We start from the raw sequence: 17,134 nt of genomic DNA on the forward strand, positions 1-17,134 counted from the left end.
TGTTTGTGACTATATACCTATTTTATAACAGACGTAGCTTTTTACTCAAGCTGTTTGTTTTATTAAAAATTAGCTATTTTCTGTTTTCACAATGAGAGGCATTATTTTATACTTCAGCTCCTTTTATAATTATCGATATTTATAAAGCTACCCATCACATCCCTATTGTCATTTGCAAAATGTCTATAGGCTGTGAAGTATTGACCAAACAGCCAATATATTTTACATACCTATCTATGTAATCAAATTGAGATTCTTTAATTAAATAATATTTATATGCCTTTATCTCTTAAATTTGTATTGTTTTTAAAATTGCCACGCTATAGGTTAATATTATTTCTTTGATAAAAGGACTTATTTATCGGAGGTTTTCCTTGTAAATAAACGTTATCGTGTCTTCGAGCGGCTGCCACTAGAGTTCGCTGTGGTCGGTTGTCAAAATTTCAAACAGCAACTTGTTTTTGTCTATAAATTGTGCGAGATTTTGATAAAATATGAAGCCTTTGCCTGCAAATAACGAAGAACATGATAAAATATGCACAAGTTTAATTCAGAGGGAAAAACAGGAACGTCTTGCTGCAGGTAAGTAATAGTCCTAGAATCTCAAAAACAATACGTTAGGTATTAACCGGCAAAATTTTAGACTGCTTTCAAAATTGACGCCACAAATACTGACGCGTGTTTTTAAATCGATCGGTTTATCATCAGCTGTTATATTTTGTTGATAACCTATGTCACGAAAAGCAAAATTTATCCACTTATTTGAATAAATCAGAGTGAAAAATGAATAAATTAACGTCGTACACTATAAAAGAAATACATCGAGCGTATCGGGATAAGATATTAACGCCTACGAGTTTCGTGGATTTGTGTTTGCAAAAAGCTCGTCAAACGAATGAGTTGAACGCGTTTGTAACAATAACTGAAGATGAGGCTGAAAACCATGGTATTGAGAGTGAAAAGAGGTTTTATATCGACAAGAATACGAAGCCATTGGACGGAATAACGATTGGTGTCAAGGACAATTTTTGTACAAGTTCAATAAACACTACTTGTGCCTCAGCTATGTTAAAAAACTTCGTGCCGACTTACAATGCTACAGTATACGCAAAATTGAGAGAAGCTGGTGCTTGTTTGATTGGGAAATGTAATTTGGATGAGTTTGCTATGGGTGCAGGAACAATAGACTCTATATTTGGCCCTACTCGCAACCCTTGGGGGTATGAGAAGGATAAATGGCGAATTGCTGGTGGGAGTTCTGGCGGGAGCGCAGTGGCTGTGTCCTCAGGAGCTTGTGTAGCGGCTATCGGATCAGATACAGGAGGTTCTACAAGAAACCCAGCAGCTCTTTGTGGTGTTGTTGGCATTAAGCCCACATATGGCTTAGTTTCCAGATATGGCTTGATACCATTAGTAAATTCCATGGACGTACCTGGTATTCTAGCTCGTAATGTCGAAGATGCCACAGCGGTCTTAAACGCAGTCTCTGGCCCTGATATATTTGACTCAACCACTTTGAAGGAAGAATTTAATCCTATAGAGTTGAACAATATAGATTTGAGTAAAGTGAAGATCGGTATTCCTAAAGAATACCACTGCCAAGGTATGAGTGAAGAAGTCATTGATACATGGAGTTATGTTACCGATTTACTTGAGAAAGAAAATGCTATTGTCAAGCCAGTTTCTCTTCCACACACATCGGTTTCTATATCTGTTTACTCAATTCTCAATCAGTGTGAAGTTGCAAGCAATATGGCTAGGTACGATGGCATTGAATTTGGTCTACGAACAGATGAAAACTTTTCCACAGAAGAATTGTACGCATCAACACGTCTGAAAGGCTTCAACAATGTTGTACGGTCAAGAATCTTAGCTGGAAACTTCTTTTTACTTACAAGAAACTATGAAAGATATTTCATCAAAGCATTGAAACTGAGAAGATTAATATCCGATGATTTCAAAGCAGTTTTTAATGGAGATGCTGCTGTTGATTTACTTTTAACACCTACTACTTTAACTGACGCACCGTTATTTGATGACTTTTCTTCAAAACATAATCGGGACCAGTGTGCATTTCAGGATTATTGCACTCAACCAGCTAATATGGCTGGAATCCCAGCAGTTTCGATACCAATAAGGTTGTCAAAGAATAATTTACCTCTTTCTCTTCAACTCATGGGTCCGAGTTTGTCTGAAGAATTGATGTTGAATGTTGCTAAGAAGATTGAAAGTATTGTCCAGTTTCCTGCTTTAGGAACTGTTTAGAATTTTAGATGTTATGTATTTCTAAGTTTGTTAAATAAATGTTTTTTTTTAGTAGAAATGTATTTGTTTTATTGAGAGACATCTTAAAAATAGACACCTCATTACAGTTAAAGGGTTAAACTTATTTGCTCAATAGAAAGAAAATGGGTAGGTTTTTGTCAGTTTTGGTCATTATTAGACCACCTTATCAATTTTGATTTAATAACAAGTTTTATAACTAACAACTTATTTTTTGCATATTCCAGCCTCCCTATCATCGGAGACACTATCGCGTCTCAACATATCCATTGACGGCTTACCACAGAAAAGCCAGCAGCTCCTCCGCCAAGTGGCCGAAGCACAGCACGCAATGGACATCAACCAACTCGATCCCATTGCAATATCTCTACACCAAACCAGAGAAACTTCTCAAAAACTAGACGAGGAATACGAAATTTTGAAATTGAAGCAGAAGAATATTGAGTTGCAAGCAAAAATCGACCGTAATAACAGATTTTTGGAGGGCTTGAGGAAAGAATTGCAGTCTTCTAAGGAATCGTTGGAAGGGCAGAACCCTAACCCGGATAATATACATGATTATATAAGACAGTTGAAGCAGAAGGTCGCTTCTTATGAGGAGAGCTGTGAGAAGGCTAAGGTAAATTATCTTTTATGTTACTACAACTTCTGTTTAGTAATTATAGGCTGATCTACTTAGACCAGTTTCACGATTAATGGATAAGTGTCGGATAGCTTGTCTGAATGATAAAGTACCAGTGAATTTCTTGATTATTCTTTCTTAAATCTTAAAGTTGCGAAACCAGCGATTACTTGAACTTGCTACGTTTTCTTATGAATTGTTCAGATTGTAAGTAATATTTTATAACTATGAAATTTATTTTGAGCATCAGGTAAATTAATATTTGTAACTCAGTGTAAGTAATAAGTATTTTCGCACTCAGTCGTTAAATTGCAATTCGTGACTGTTAGCCATGGGGGTTATAAGTTAGATCTGCAAAGTTCTTAAATAGTATAATAATATTTAAAAAATATTTTATTTCCAGGCGAAATTTACAAAGCTGTCAGTACCGGACGCCATATTGCCTACGTCACTACAAGCGATGGTGACGTCACTACTGTCTTTACGGGAAGAGGCAGCGGAACTGAAACTCAGAGCTGACGATGTTGCTCTAACCAGAGAGGCAAGGGAAACGTTCATTAGGTTAAGAAAATAAATTATATTTAAGGTAAATTAGTTAGTTTTCTTTCTATTATTATTACTAGCGGACTGGCCCGACGTCGTTTTTTTTTTTACCCATTTCTGTCCCACTGCAGGGCAAGGGTCTCCTCCCGAACGAGGGAGGTGCTAGGTCTTGAGTCCAACATGCTGACTTTTACTTTTTTACTTTTGATGTTTAGTACAATTTTATCCTGTTGATTCATTAAAATTAATTTTGATCCACTCCATACAAACCTTGTCCCAATAGTTACAAACAAATGTAGTTCAGTTTTTCAAAAGTTATGCGCGTACATAAATTTCAGTGATTTATATTTATTTTAATGTATAGATTGGCCGATATTCTATTGATTATTTTATTTTGCGTTCTCTGAAGCGTGCAGGATTGCAAAGAAAAGAAGAAAAAGTTTTCAAGTTTTCAGATAAAGTTATTTAGCGCTGTGTCTGTGTGTTATCTAAGATAGTGATAAAACAAGTTAAGTATTAGATTTATATTTAATTCAAACTAATTTTGTATTTATAAATCATTTATTTAATAAGTTAGTTACAAAGAAAAGTCTCTTTATAAGGCAGCCAGATTATTTGCTATTGAGGTAGATAGATACATAAGTATTTGTATATTTCGTTTCTTGAAGGTTTTCTGGCTGCCTTACAAAAAAGTATACCACCATACAATACTTAATATTAAATACATATAGCAAAGATTGTGCTTTCGAATTGAATTAGTGCTGATTTTCACCAAGCATACATTTGGCATTAAGGGAAATTATTTATGCGTGCTTTTAATTATATTATTAGAAATCGGGCAAACACAGGGATATCAAGCTTTTTTTTACGAATACAAACGCATTATAATATAATAATATAATACTGGCTATCCAACCTCGTACTTTATAGTTTTACTCTGGACGTAGGTATAGATATAAACGGAGGTTTAACCGCAAAACGGAGCGGTAGAACAAATCTATTGCAAAGATCTTTACGTAGTAGCCCACTGTATGTCAGTCGGATGATAAAAGTCCCCGGCATCAGAAGAATCCTTATCTTCACTGCTCTGAGAGTCGCCTATACACGGCCAATTGCACGTCGACACACCGTGCGCTGGAAAGGAAATAAATTTATGTTTATTGGTTTAAATACGCACCAAATAACTCTGGTGTGGTTAAATATAGCAGCAAGCCGCTGGGAAAAGTCATCTTTCCATTCGGTGACGCATGATTCTCTTGTATTTTGAGACACCTTAAGTTATTTGGCATCAACTATACGTAAAAATATGGTTTCGTATGGTCCTGGTCCTGCTTTTGAAGTGACGATTGCGATTAGCTCTATTTAGCTAAATTGTTTTTGTATACTGTCTTATTTGTTTTTAAATGGTTAAAAGGTTTTTATTTATCGACTTAAATTGGACAAATGGCAGCCACGCTAAAAGAAAACCGAGCAGTCCATAAATGATTCTTTAAAAGCATTAATAAGAATGTTATATACCGTGTAATTTCTTAGGCGCATGTTGTGGCCTCAAGTCCATGGAATGTTGTCCCATGCCTATCTGTCCCCTCAGGCCCCATAGGAAGTAGTTCTGAGGAGTAGTGTTCACGCCGGTGTCCTTCTTCGTCTGCTGGCACTTGTTGCGAGCCTCGATGGTCTGACAGTGCACGTCTGAACGAAGGTGGCTGTAGTTTGTTTGTGTTGAGTGTGTCTTGCAGTTTACTATCGTCGCCTGTGAAGTATTTTGGAATATTACTATCAATTAGTACCTAATAAATTGAAGTAAGTTTAATTACGAATCGACTGCTGTCCCAATAGTCTTTCAAAGAGAAGTAAACGTTACTAAAATTAATAGAATCTAGACGGCAAATTACAATTAAATAATAATAAACGTTTAATTTCGAGATTTGCAACAATATCTCAAGTCTCAAAAGTTTAGAGATAGCCCGTATTCACCTAGCAGGAATTAGGCCTCTATAGTGGATTACCCTTGGAGGTAATCCTTGTCCAACAGAAGAAAAGTAATTAGGGCAAGTTATTTTTATCACCAACACGTCACGATTACCCGTCTATTAACTGATGATACTTACCCATTGACAGGCCCTTCGCTTCCACTCCCATAGGTCCCAAGAGTAGTTCTTCTCATGATACTCTTCCACCGGATGTGCTTCCGTCTGTATATCTCGATCGTGGACCTTTACTATAAAACAAGTATAATCATTACCAACACTACAAACGACTAACTTAAAGCTACTATATGAGGCAATGTGAGGTGTCTTTGTAAACATACATACCTACATACTTAAAATTAATTGACGGTCTCCATGGTGTAGTGGTTTAGGTGGTCACCACACCACTACCATTACGTCGGGAGGTCGTGGATTCGATTCCCACGCGTTGCATATATTAGTGCGATTCGGTTGTTTCGGGTCTAGTTTTACTTTGTGTCCGTTGTTCTTAAAAGTCCCCGCGACATATGAGCAATTCATAGTACGGGAATTGTCTTTATTTTTTAAAATGATAAAATCACACCTTCCCATAGAGGTAGGCAGAGACCAGAGATTTTTTTTGGTTGTGAAATGAAACAAAAGTGATCCAGGAGAATTCGTTACTTACTCTTAGGTACATGTATAGGCACAAGCGGGTCAATGTCCTTCACAGCGTACACCTTATCAATGATGTTCAGTAAGTTGATCAGGTGGGGATGGTTGCGCGCGAACTCCAGGACTCCGTCCGGGTATCTGAATGTAATGTTACTGAACTGTATCTTATAGAAAGACACTATCAATTTGAGTAGACGTATTTTGTGGAAGTAGAAAAGTCCGGCTGACCTATTTTTTTATTTTGGAATAAATAGTGAAGCACAGATTAACACTGCTCGCGGAAACTTTGCGTTTTAAGCCTACAAGAAATATAGTTCATATTTGCGACTTAGGCTTGATACACACATATTCGGTTCAGCATTAATCGGCCTAGCCGAGCGGCAAAACCGAATGTGTCGATGAACCCGATTAGCACAAGTCGAGCAAATGCACTTATTACTTCGAACCGGTTTTGCTGTCAATAAATATTGGCAAACCGAACGAACCACACCGAATATTTATGTAGCAAGCTTTACAACTTTGCTATAACGGTTCTCTTCATAACTAATGGCTTGTTTAAAAAGTCACAAGATAAGGTCTATCTCTCAGATGTCAGTTCTTTTTTGGGTGACAAGTATGTACCTAATTGTGTGTCAAACCTCTGGGGATCCTTGCTGAACTGCACCGCCATCTTAACGCTGCAGAACCCGTAGCAGCGACCCTTGTCCTTCACCACGCCTATCTTCATGATGCTTGGCACCAGTGCGCCCAGGTTCAGGCAGATCGAACAGAAACCTAGGAACTGATGAATGCACTAATATTATGTAACTTTCTGTATTTTAGTATAAATAGATAATAGTAAGGATTATCATACCTCTAAATGGCGTTCTTTCAGACCAGTAATTTCGTTGTATGCGATGTAGTTCTTTATAGAGCCCAGAGCCATTCGATCCTCTATGCTCACGCCGTAGTTCATTCTATCCTGTAAAATTTAAAATATAGGTATATTCATATATTGTATTGGCAAGTTTTAAGTATTTGTGATTGTAGTGATTCGGTCTTTCAAAATATTGATTTAATATAAACTTATGAATGGCGCGGATTATATGCGCAATCCAAAACTTTCTTCTTTTTTTAGCGCTGCACGCAATGCAAAATTATCAAAATTACTGAAATTTCAATCTTGTAAAATATAAAATCAATAGATATTTAGTTTTTTTTTCTATTAGGATGGGTGATTGTTATATAAACATAAATATAAATGTAACCCATTACTGTCCCACTGCTGGCAAGGGTCCCCCTCCCGTAATGAGGGAGGGGTTAGGCCTTTATTACAAGGCATCTGAATCTGCTGATCTAGCTAAACATCTACGTACGTGCTTAATTATTATCAAGCTTGTTTCATACAAATTGGTTCTACAGTTTAGCCAAGTTGTGCTCACCGGTAAACGATCTGCAGGCGCGGTCATTCCATAGATGGGTGACCGCATAGTGGTATTTGAGCTGGGCGTGTCCGTGCTTTGGAAGGCACGTAAAAAGTCCCGGCTGTTGTCTACTAAGATAACAGCTGTTAAGTCATGTCAAAGGCCTCTCGGGCGGCTTGAACAGCTTTGACACTAGGTTGGCCACTAACCATACGACAAACAAGGCAAGTTGTTTAAACCACTCACATGGTCAGACACCACAGTCTTCCCCTTCAACATCTTCTCTAGCACGGGGTACGGTATCTTGATCTGTTCCTGGATCCCCCCCAGGATAGACATGAGCCTGTTCACTGTTGACACCAGGTACATAATGTTCTGCATCGCGCGCCATACTTGCCATAGCTTTGTGAATAGTGGCTGGAGAGGAAAATACATTTAGATTATTGTTGCTGTGGTGTGTGACTGTTTATAGCAAGGTCTTGGGTTTGATTCTGGAGTGGGGCAGTATTTTTGAGCTGTGGCTTTGTGTTTGTTGTACCTAAAGATGTTTAAAATAAGTAACTGCTTTTCGTTCTTTTCATTATCGTGTTATTCTTATGTGAAGCTGAGCCCATAGCTCCATTAAATTCCGAATTATTTAAACTAACTATTATTATGAAATACTATGATTAGATACTACCGACATCCGTCGGTCGTGGGTTACATTCGAACAAATATTTGTGCAAACCAGGAATTGTTATTTTAGGTTTTCTTTCGTTGATAGTATGTTTGCCACAAATAATTGCCACCAGTTTTTCTGAACTTGTGTTTATTATTCGTATATTTGTCAAGTCGCGACACAAAACCAATTATACAAGAAGTTGACTTTTTTATATATTCACCATCTTATTTTACTATAACAAATTCTTTCATAAAATCTTTAAAATACTCACAAATACAGCAACGACCGGTACAGCAGCCTTATATTTGACAGCCGTGTGTAATTCTTCCAGCACTGACTTGACTTTGTCCACGTATTGTGCTCCCTTCTGCGTCATGGACTCCACGTCGAACAACAGCTTACGAATGAACACCTCGTACTGACGGTTAAAGGCTAACAGCTCGAATATCTCGTTGTAATCCTCTCTAGGAATTAATATAATGAAGTGGTTGAATTGAGCAGCTTTGTACGTGTGTAATTTGGGCTAGTAAAGTAAAGAAAATGTGATAGGTTTTGCAAAAATAAGTAGCCTATGTTTGATTAAGATCTTTAAGTATGTAATGGCTATAACTCATCAAAATCAGTACAATGGTTCAAAATATCAGACACGCTTTCTGAAATTTATCCTATGAATATTATAAATGCGAAAGTTTGTGAGGTATGGATGTTTGTTACTCTTTCAGGTAAATACTACTGAACCGATTACGATTAAATTTGGTATATACATAGGTAGCTGAAAATCCAAAATAACACATATGCTACTTTTTTTCCCGGAGTTCCCGAGGGATCGAGATTTACACAGGCGGCCTTTAGTAAGAATCATATATAAGCTGTTTATTTGGGACTCTTATATACCGTACATTTCGTAAGTTCGTATATTGGTATTACCTTTAAGACAATTAGCATATTATGTTCTCTCGCAGCTACTCTAGTGGTTTTCTAGAAAAACAGTAGGTAAACGTCTGAGTCAAGTCAAGTCAACTCCAGAGTCCTCAAACACCTTCGTGTCACATCTCATCCTAATCGGTTCAACCGTTTTAATCTGAAAGAGTGACTAACATCCAATACCTCCTTCTTTTTCTTTTAATTCTCTTCTTACATATTCGTAATAGTTAAAAGTATGATTAAAATCTTACACGGTAAGTTCAGTCGGGTCCTTAACATCTACGACGACGTTGCCAGTCTCCTCCTCCATGGTGATGCTGTCCTGGATGGCAGTCGTGAGGCTGTTGACCCTCTGCATCACCGATATTAGCGAGTTCGACAGTGATGTCAGGCATGCCTTGCCAGCGTCCACCAGGTTGAATGGCACTGAAAGAGTAATATTGTTCTTTCTGTATTTTTTTTCTTTCAACGTAGTGTCAAAGTTGTTCAAGCCGCCCGAAGGTCTTTGACGTGGCTTAAGGACTGATATCGTAGTAGATAACAGCCAGAATCGACTTATTACGCGCCCTACGAAGCACGGAGATGTCCTGTTCAAAAACCACTATACCGGTCATCCATCTACGGAATGACCACACCAAAGTTTGTTTAACATACAAATCGTTTTCCGACCAGTGAGCGCCACTGGTTGTGGGCGCGTCACTTATTCTAAGCTTACGGTTTAGTCAGTACTATAGGTAAGGTGCTCACAATCTGGTATCCCCTCGCCCCCTTTCTTGCAGTCTCTATTGAACAGTCGGACACCAGACACGATAGCCAGCAGTTCCTCCAGCTGCGCCATCTTCTCGACCCTGGGCAACGACACGAACACCTTCAGATCGTCCATGGAGAACACGCTCTCTAACGCTGCCATACCTTCTTTTAACGTCTGAAAGAACAATTCGTATTTCATAAACAGCAGATTTAGGCTTTAAAGGGGTGCTCGGCAAGGAAAGACTCAGTTACAATATCGGTACTACCATAAACTTAGACATGCAGTATAACCATCCTTTTGGACGCCTTGATATCTCTTGAAATCAATTGGGTCTTAACTTTGGACAGACTTCAGGATGCCAAGACACCTATCGCACCCTACGCTCTTTGGTCTTTTCCGCACCGTGATAGGATAGACATGTTTCGACATGCTGAAGCATGTGATGTCGAATCTAAAGTTCCGAAGCCGCGGTAAAGTAAGAAGTTGTATGTGCAACTAGTTGCTGGAGTCCGTTATCTATACTTCTATACTTTAATACTTTAATATTAAACTTTATATATATTATATATATTTATATATAATATTATAAAGCTGAAGAGTTTGTTTGTTTGTTTGTATGTTTGTTTGTTTGTTTGAACGCGCTAATCTCGGGAACTACTGGTTCGATTTGAAAAAATCTTTCAGTGTTAGATAGTCCAATTATAGAGGAAGGCTTTAGGCTATATATCATTACGCTACGACCAATAGGAGCAGGGTAGCAATAAAAAATGTTACAAAAACGGGGAAAATTTCATTCTCTCTTATGTGACGCAAGCGAAATTGCGCGGGTCATCTAGTGGATTTATATGGGAGTGTTGTATTTTCAGCATTAATCATTTGTAGTCTGTTATGATAATGCAACTACACTGCCAATTACTTGGTATGATGTAAGGTTGGTAAAAGTGTTATTAATAAATACTTACAACAATAAACCCAGGGTTTCCCAACCCACTGTTCAGTATAATATAAATAGAGATCTTTCTGAACAGTTTCTTATAAGCTGCTTCATCCTGAGGCTCAGGGTCTACGTCCAGGATCTCGGTGACGAGGGGCCGGAGACACTTGTTGATGGAGTCCAGGTGCTTCTCTATGAGAATGTCTAGTTTGTCGTAGTTCGTTTGAAGAATGAACTGCATTTTTAGCGTGTTTAACGCAGTACCTCCGCCTGGAGAAAAGCATGATCATTTTATATTTAAAACTAGAGTACAGTACGTGTTAGTTATCGTTACGCCTCTGAATATAGCAACAAGCCACTATGTTGGAATCAATAGTCATTACAAGAGAAGTTTGCAAGGAGTGTGGATGATAACTGCAGAATATCTCCGACACTGCAGTTCTTACCACATAAGTTATCTTAACTAATGGGTAACTAACTATTACTTAAAGACTTCCACAAAATGTTGTATGCTTCTTTAAAATATTTTGTTACATGAAAATAATCATCTCTCTGAAAAGATGAGGGCTTCAACCCACCAGAACACCCTTTCCCTTTTTCTAGTGTTTAACTCACACAGCAAATAGAACAATATTGAGGCCCTGCTTCACCACTAGTGAATAACTGCCAGATAGCTTTCCAGCTGAAATTTTGACAGCTGCTTTTATACATTTGTTATATCTAGTAGAAAGGTATCTGACACTTAATCCTACACTTATCTGCTTATCACGTATTTCAGGTAACAACGTCAAATTGATGGTCACTATTCAGTACATTGCTGCTTTGACGTAACGTGTTCATCACTATAATCTAAGGGAGAAAACAATGTACAGCCTAGCTGGCTTTCAAATAGCTGGCAACTGAGATACGTGGTAGCTTTGTTCCTTAGTCTTAATAGTATCAAAGTACTCACGTAAGATCATCGTAACACATTCATCAACGAAGTAAGCCAAGTTGTTCCTGTTGATAGTGTTCGTGAACAGCCTTCCGTACTTTGGATTGAGGAGCAGCAGGTCTATCAGATAGATCACAAATTCTGGATCTACCGTCACGTTTTGAGCTTGGCAGTTCCTTGTGATCTCATTCGCCATGTTCTTCACTACATTTTCGTTGCAAGCCATGATTAAGTAAAATGTTTAGAAAATTAAAATTTATGTTCTCAAAAAATGATTTGTCGATGTTGTCATGGCAACGTGTGGCGTAGATTAGAATTAGATACTGTTTATGATATGCTATGTACCTCTTTGGTTATTAGAAGGTTCCTTAGTTACTTATTTATGACTAAAATGTCATGTATAGAAACAAAATGAGGTTATTTTCCATATTCTTAAATTAGGTTTTTACCTTCCTTAAGAGCAGAAAAAGTATGTAGTTTCTTCTATTAAATACCTACACTATTTCATCTCAAGATACATAAATAAATGATAAATATAATAGTCTGGTATACAAAGCAATCCCACTTCTGAACCTCATAAATAGTACAGCATGAGAATCGAACCCATGATAAATTTCACGGTAGGTACACAGGCAAACAGCAATAAGTATATACATACCTGCATAAGGGCTCACACAATAGGGACAGTGGTCAATAAAATCCATTGTTAATTTTATGTAAATTTGTATTTATCAAAGTCTTTACCAACTAGATTCACTTGATATTTGTTATAATAACAATTACACTATGCGTCGAATATCTTTGTCTATCTGAATGTAGCAACAAGCGACTGTACACACCGTCGTTTTTACGTCTCAAACGCACTCGTCTCTTAAAACTTTTGTTTTTAACCGACTTCAAAGAGGAGAAGGTTGTCAGTTTGACTTTTTTTTTCGGTTTGTATCGTCATAACTCTTTACTGATTGAACCAATTTTGAAGAAACTCTTTTGTTTGAAAGTTTGCGTTCTCCTGTAGTCTTATGTTTTGATCTAGATCTGATGAGTAGTAGGTCTTTGAAATATGGTCAAAAACGTGTATTTATAATCAATTGTTTGTTTCATAGTGCAAATTAATATACATATTGTATTAAAGTCGTTTTGTGGTGAAACAATAACATTATATAACGTAACGGCTTGCGACTACATTCAGACACACAAAATTGGCTGGCACGATAATTACTTTTACATTTTGTGTTATTTTTTGGTATAGATATATTTTTTTTAACAAAATTATCAATTAAAAACTTAATCTAGCATATAGGTACTAAAGTAAATTACATATTATTGTAAAACATTAAAGATGCAGTGCAGGTGGTGGCCTCAAAGCCTAACGCCTCTCTCCTTTGCGAGGAGACTCTTGCCCAGCAGTGGGACATTAACGGGTTAAAACAATTACATAACTTAATCTTATAACTAGAGATCGTTTAAAATTATAATAGTCATTAAAAACATTAGTTTTTCTATGTCAAAAGCTTTAGATTCTACTTTAATACTATTCTCATTGGCGTAACTACAGGGTGGCAAGTCAGATGATCAGAGGAGAATCCCAACTCCCAACATTTATTATTTATCATACATGTTTAGTAAAAAGTTCTGTCTTTGAATTATTTTTGTTACTCACTCAGTTGCATAAACAAGTTAAAAAATGTATGAAAAATTCAAAGGATTTGTAAAAAAAAAAGTTCAGCTTTTTATATTGGGGGAGAGCCCATCCGATGAATATGCCACGGGCCTCGTATAGTTATGACACTGACTATTCTAATAATATGATTTTCCACAAAACCTCCCCAGTGATTTACACTTAGCGCACAAATCTTGAGGGTGGGACTTCAGTGGGTCACTCTTGTCCAATCCATCTGGTTTCTCGAGCGGGGTCTGGAAACAATAAATAAATAAATATAATTGGACAATACGCACACGGTCATCAGATTCCAAACTAAGCAGAGCTTGTACTATGGTAACCAAATAACTAATCAACATACTTATATACTTCTAAATACATATTTATATAGATAAATTTACAACCAGGCTCAGATCAGATACTCGTGCTCATCACACAAATATTTGCCCCGGGTGAGATTAGAAGCCACCACTCACGGCGATAAGGTTATTGCGGCGAGGTAACCACGTTAACCACTTCGTCAAACGTGCAGTTAAAAACCGAGGGTAAACTTTTTGATTGATTTATTTACTTAAGTAGGTATTAACTTACAAGAGGCTCCGCTTTGGGTTTATTTAGCGTATTTGAATACAAAAAATAAATGGTTTGCCTACTTAAGGGTCGGCGCAAACGGGCCACCGACCACAGCCACTGGTGGCCAGCGACACCCACTTAACACGTTTTTCCTTAACCTTTCAGCTTTATAATATCTATACTAATATTATAAAGCTGAAGAGTTTGTTTGTTTGTTTGTTTGTTTGTTTGAACGCGCTAATCTCAGGAACTACTGGTCCGATTTCAAAAATTCTTTTAGTGTTAGATAGCCCATTTATCGAGGAAGGCTATAGGCTATATATCATCACGCTACGACCAATAGGGGCAGAATACCAGCAAAAAATGTTACAAAAACGGGAAAAATTATGACCCATGCTCTCTTATGTGACGCAAGCGAAGTTGCGCGGGTCAGCTAGTGCAATATATAAGTATAGTATAGATGTAAAACGTTACTCGTACCTACCTGTTTATGAGGCATCACGTTAATATTACAATTGGTGCACTTCTGTCCGAAGTTGGCCCATGAGTTGGCGCTCATCCAGCTACGATTGCATTTATCACAGCGGTACTCCCCGAAACACCTGCGTTTGCCCTTGTACGGAGTCTGGAAAACAATCATAAGGATTAATGACCTCTGACCTTTATTAACGCACTTCGAAAACAAAAGGAAGTTCTCAAGACGTCTGTATTTTGGATTTTGCCCAAATAACCTTTTCCTGTGTGGATTTTGATCTTTGATGTTTGTTTTCAGTGAAAGCGTGTTTCATGTTTCCTATTTTTTTACATTTTTTAAATTAATTTAATGCACAAATCTGACTATTTATTTGTTCTATCCTTGAAAATGCGTAATTTTGTATGCATTATAGGTCATGTTCCTTTGGACAGTTGTAACCTAATGGTATATAATTATATATGCATTCGGCTTTCACACAAGTGGTCGAGGTTCCTTATCGACAAACAACACACCTGCAATCAATGACTACGCACATAATATCACTCCTTTTTCTCATAGGGGTAGGCAGAGACTAAGGAACATCAATGACTATACGAAATTAAATCACAACCACGGATATATAGAAGGCCTATGACCTGGAAGAACCGCGCGAAATTCCTAACAATATTTTCTATAGATCCAAAATAAAACAGCATAAGTACCGGTGCTGTAGTTACGCCACTGCCAAGGTCAAAAAAATGTAAGGAAATGCCTCGAAGTCGGACTGATTTGTTTTTTAACGTCTCATAAAAAAGAAAATCTAGAAAAACAAAAATTTACTCACCGACATTTTGATAATATAGGTCACTGCACAACACAATCAAAATGAAAGCTTAAAATTGTTTTATTTTCTTTGTAAATTTCAGAAAGACTGATTCGAAATTCACTGTACATCTTGCTTTTATATCCCTACTAGTGATTACGTACGTAAAAGTATCAGTACAACGTACTAGTATTTGCAAAGTAACAGGTACAGTACTCATTTCCATAAAATAATTCGTTTCATTGCTTTCAATCTCTCAAAAAACGAAACAATAATCGTTATAGTACAATTATTTATAGAAGAAAAATATTGCAATTTTACCTGACTATTTTGTCGCGATATTTTATTAAATTTAATTACAAAGTAACTGTTATTTTCGTACTTACGATACTCGTTACTCCTGTGAAAATACTCGTTCTTTCGTGAATGAACGCAATCTCTACGCGGGGAATTCCCTCATAGTGTTTGCGAGTTTTTGTTCTAGAAAGTTTATTTGTGGCTTGTAGAATCTATACTAATAAATAAAGCTGTAGAGATGTTTGTTTGTCTAAACGAGCTTATGTTTTAAACTTATTATCAGATTTAGAAAACAAAAATATCGAGTTTGAAGACCATAATAGTTACTCGTATAATATCAATTACGCTATATTGATTACATCAGAATCTGTAGTTTGATCGGTTATATACAAGACTGATAATAATGAGGTCTCGGGTTCTATTCCCAGGAAAATTACTGATTTTTTGTTATTTGTTTTAAATATAAAGGAGTATGGGCGTTCATGGTTTCAACTTGCGTTGAAATCAAACTGATATCAAAAAATATGGTTTTGATTTTAATGATTTTTCCAATTAATAGTCAATTATAACTTCGCCGGGTAAAGAAAAATAAATAAATAAATAAAATAAATAGTTAAAAAATAAATAGTTCTTAGTCCGGAGTTTGGTAACGTGCCCGGTATAATTATAGCAATATGCTCACCTCCTATGGAACTGGGTAAATGATAATACCGAAGTAGATTTTTTACACCTTCGGATATAACAGGGGAGATTTTATGAACAAAAAGAATCACGCTACTACCAACGGGAGGGGACAAATCAGAATAATCAGTGAGTGAAACTGTACGGTTTTACTAGTATACAATATAATACATATACCATTACCTACATAGAAAGATATGGTTATGTATTGTTTCCATCGTGATAACGTCGCGTCGTTTTCAATATGTTTTGTTTCAAGTACCTATTTGAACTAGCCATTGATTATTATGAGTATACTTCTTTGTATAGTAAATACGAGTTATTGGTAAAAAGGTTTCTGTTATAACAGTAGAAGCCTGTGTATTATAACAATGAGTTTATTTTTAATGAGAAGGTGTGTTTTATAGAATAGGAACTGCTTGACACTTTTTGATTGATTTATTAACTTTAGTATTAACTTACAAGAGGATAGGTTCAGCCAAGTTTTAGCGCGTTTCAATACAAAATACATAGTTTACCTACTTATTTATACCATTTCCATTTTTTATTTATATCACAGCGGGATTTTTGCAATCTTTGAACAACATACGGTACGACTTACGACCATAATATTAACCTTGTACAAAAAATCGACATTCTCGAGCAGTTGGCAGTTCAAAAATAAAAAAAGGTCGTGTCTTGTCAAAAAAGGTTCAGTAAAATATGACTGGAGAGAGCGTGTCATATGCTGAAACCGGGACAATCCCGGGATGTGTAATCCCGATTGATATACTAACCCGCAAATAATAATATTTACGATGTTATTAGTGTTCTCCGTTCTCTGCTGTATCGTACGTCTGTCTGATACCAGGCTGTATCTTGTGAACTGTGATAGCTAGGCAGATTATTGACTTAAAATCTGTTACAATATCCATACATTGTCCTGACATCTATGCTAGCCGAAGCTGTGTTACAGATGCCAGTGTTATCA

The 17,134-nt window shown here is 36.7% G+C and overlaps 4 protein-coding genes across 6 annotated transcripts; 2 read left to right on the forward strand and 2 right to left on the reverse strand.

Annotated features, from left to right (window-relative positions):
* Positions 1–331: 331 nt before the first annotated feature.
* On the forward strand, positions 332–3,485 carry LOC142983583 (uncharacterized). The gene is made up of 3 exons (XM_076130536.1): positions 332–582; positions 2,511–2,902; positions 3,309–3,485. Exons 1-3 carry the CDS (start codon positions 495–497, stop codon positions 3,477–3,479), a joined length of 651 nt encoding a protein of 216 aa, XP_075986651.1. The 5' UTR covers positions 332–494; the 3' UTR covers positions 3,480–3,485.
* On the forward strand, positions 693–2,317 carry GatA (glutamyl-tRNA(Gln) amidotransferase subunit A, mitochondrial). The gene has a single exon (XM_076130387.1). The coding sequence runs from the start codon at positions 784–786 to the stop codon at positions 2,263–2,265; it is 1,482 nt and encodes a 493-aa protein (XP_075986502.1). The 5' UTR covers positions 693–783; the 3' UTR covers positions 2,266–2,317.
* Positions 3,486–3,990: 505 nt separating the features above from the next.
* Positions 3,991–12,485, reverse strand: LOC142983719 (cilia- and flagella-associated protein 206). Of its 2 annotated transcripts, XM_076130731.1 has the most exons (13): positions 12,335–12,485; positions 11,695–11,880; positions 10,771–11,012; positions 9,805–9,982; positions 9,309–9,483; positions 8,405–8,597; positions 7,719–7,889; positions 6,923–7,030; positions 6,708–6,850; positions 6,083–6,207; positions 5,557–5,666; positions 4,967–5,198; positions 3,991–4,582 (listed from the first exon to the last, which is right to left on the reverse strand). In XM_076130731.1, exons 1-13 carry the CDS (start codon positions 12,378–12,380, stop codon positions 4,461–4,463), a joined length of 2,031 nt encoding a protein of 676 aa, XP_075986846.1. In that variant the 5' UTR covers positions 12,381–12,485; the 3' UTR covers positions 3,991–4,460. The 2 variants fall into 2 exon arrangements, with proteins under 2 accessions (XP_075986846.1, XP_075986847.1); XM_076130732.1 differs by lacking the exon at positions 12,335–12,485 and having other exon boundaries at positions 11,695–11,971.
* A 970-nt stretch (positions 12,486–13,455) lies between these two features.
* LOC142983720 (zinc finger CCHC domain-containing protein 24-like) lies at positions 13,456–15,289 on the reverse strand. Of its 2 annotated transcripts, none has more exons than XM_076130734.1 (3): positions 15,208–15,289; positions 14,394–14,534; positions 13,456–13,590 (listed from the first exon to the last, which is right to left on the reverse strand). In XM_076130734.1, the coding sequence occupies exons 1-3, from the start codon at positions 15,211–15,213 to the stop codon at positions 13,474–13,476; spliced, it is 264 nt and encodes an 87-aa protein (XP_075986849.1). In that variant the 5' UTR covers positions 15,214–15,289; the 3' UTR covers positions 13,456–13,473. The 2 variants fall into 2 exon arrangements, with proteins under 2 accessions (XP_075986849.1, XP_075986850.1); XM_076130735.1 differs by having other exon boundaries at positions 13,463–13,590; positions 14,390–14,534.
* Positions 15,290–17,134: the final 1,845 nt, after the last annotated feature.

This window comes from Anticarsia gemmatalis, chromosome 24 (assembly GCF_050436995.1).
Source record: "Anticarsia gemmatalis isolate Benzon Research Colony breed Stoneville strain chromosome 24, ilAntGemm2 primary, whole genome shotgun sequence".
NCBI classification, from domain to species: Eukaryota; Metazoa; Arthropoda; class Insecta; order Lepidoptera; family Erebidae; genus Anticarsia; species Anticarsia gemmatalis.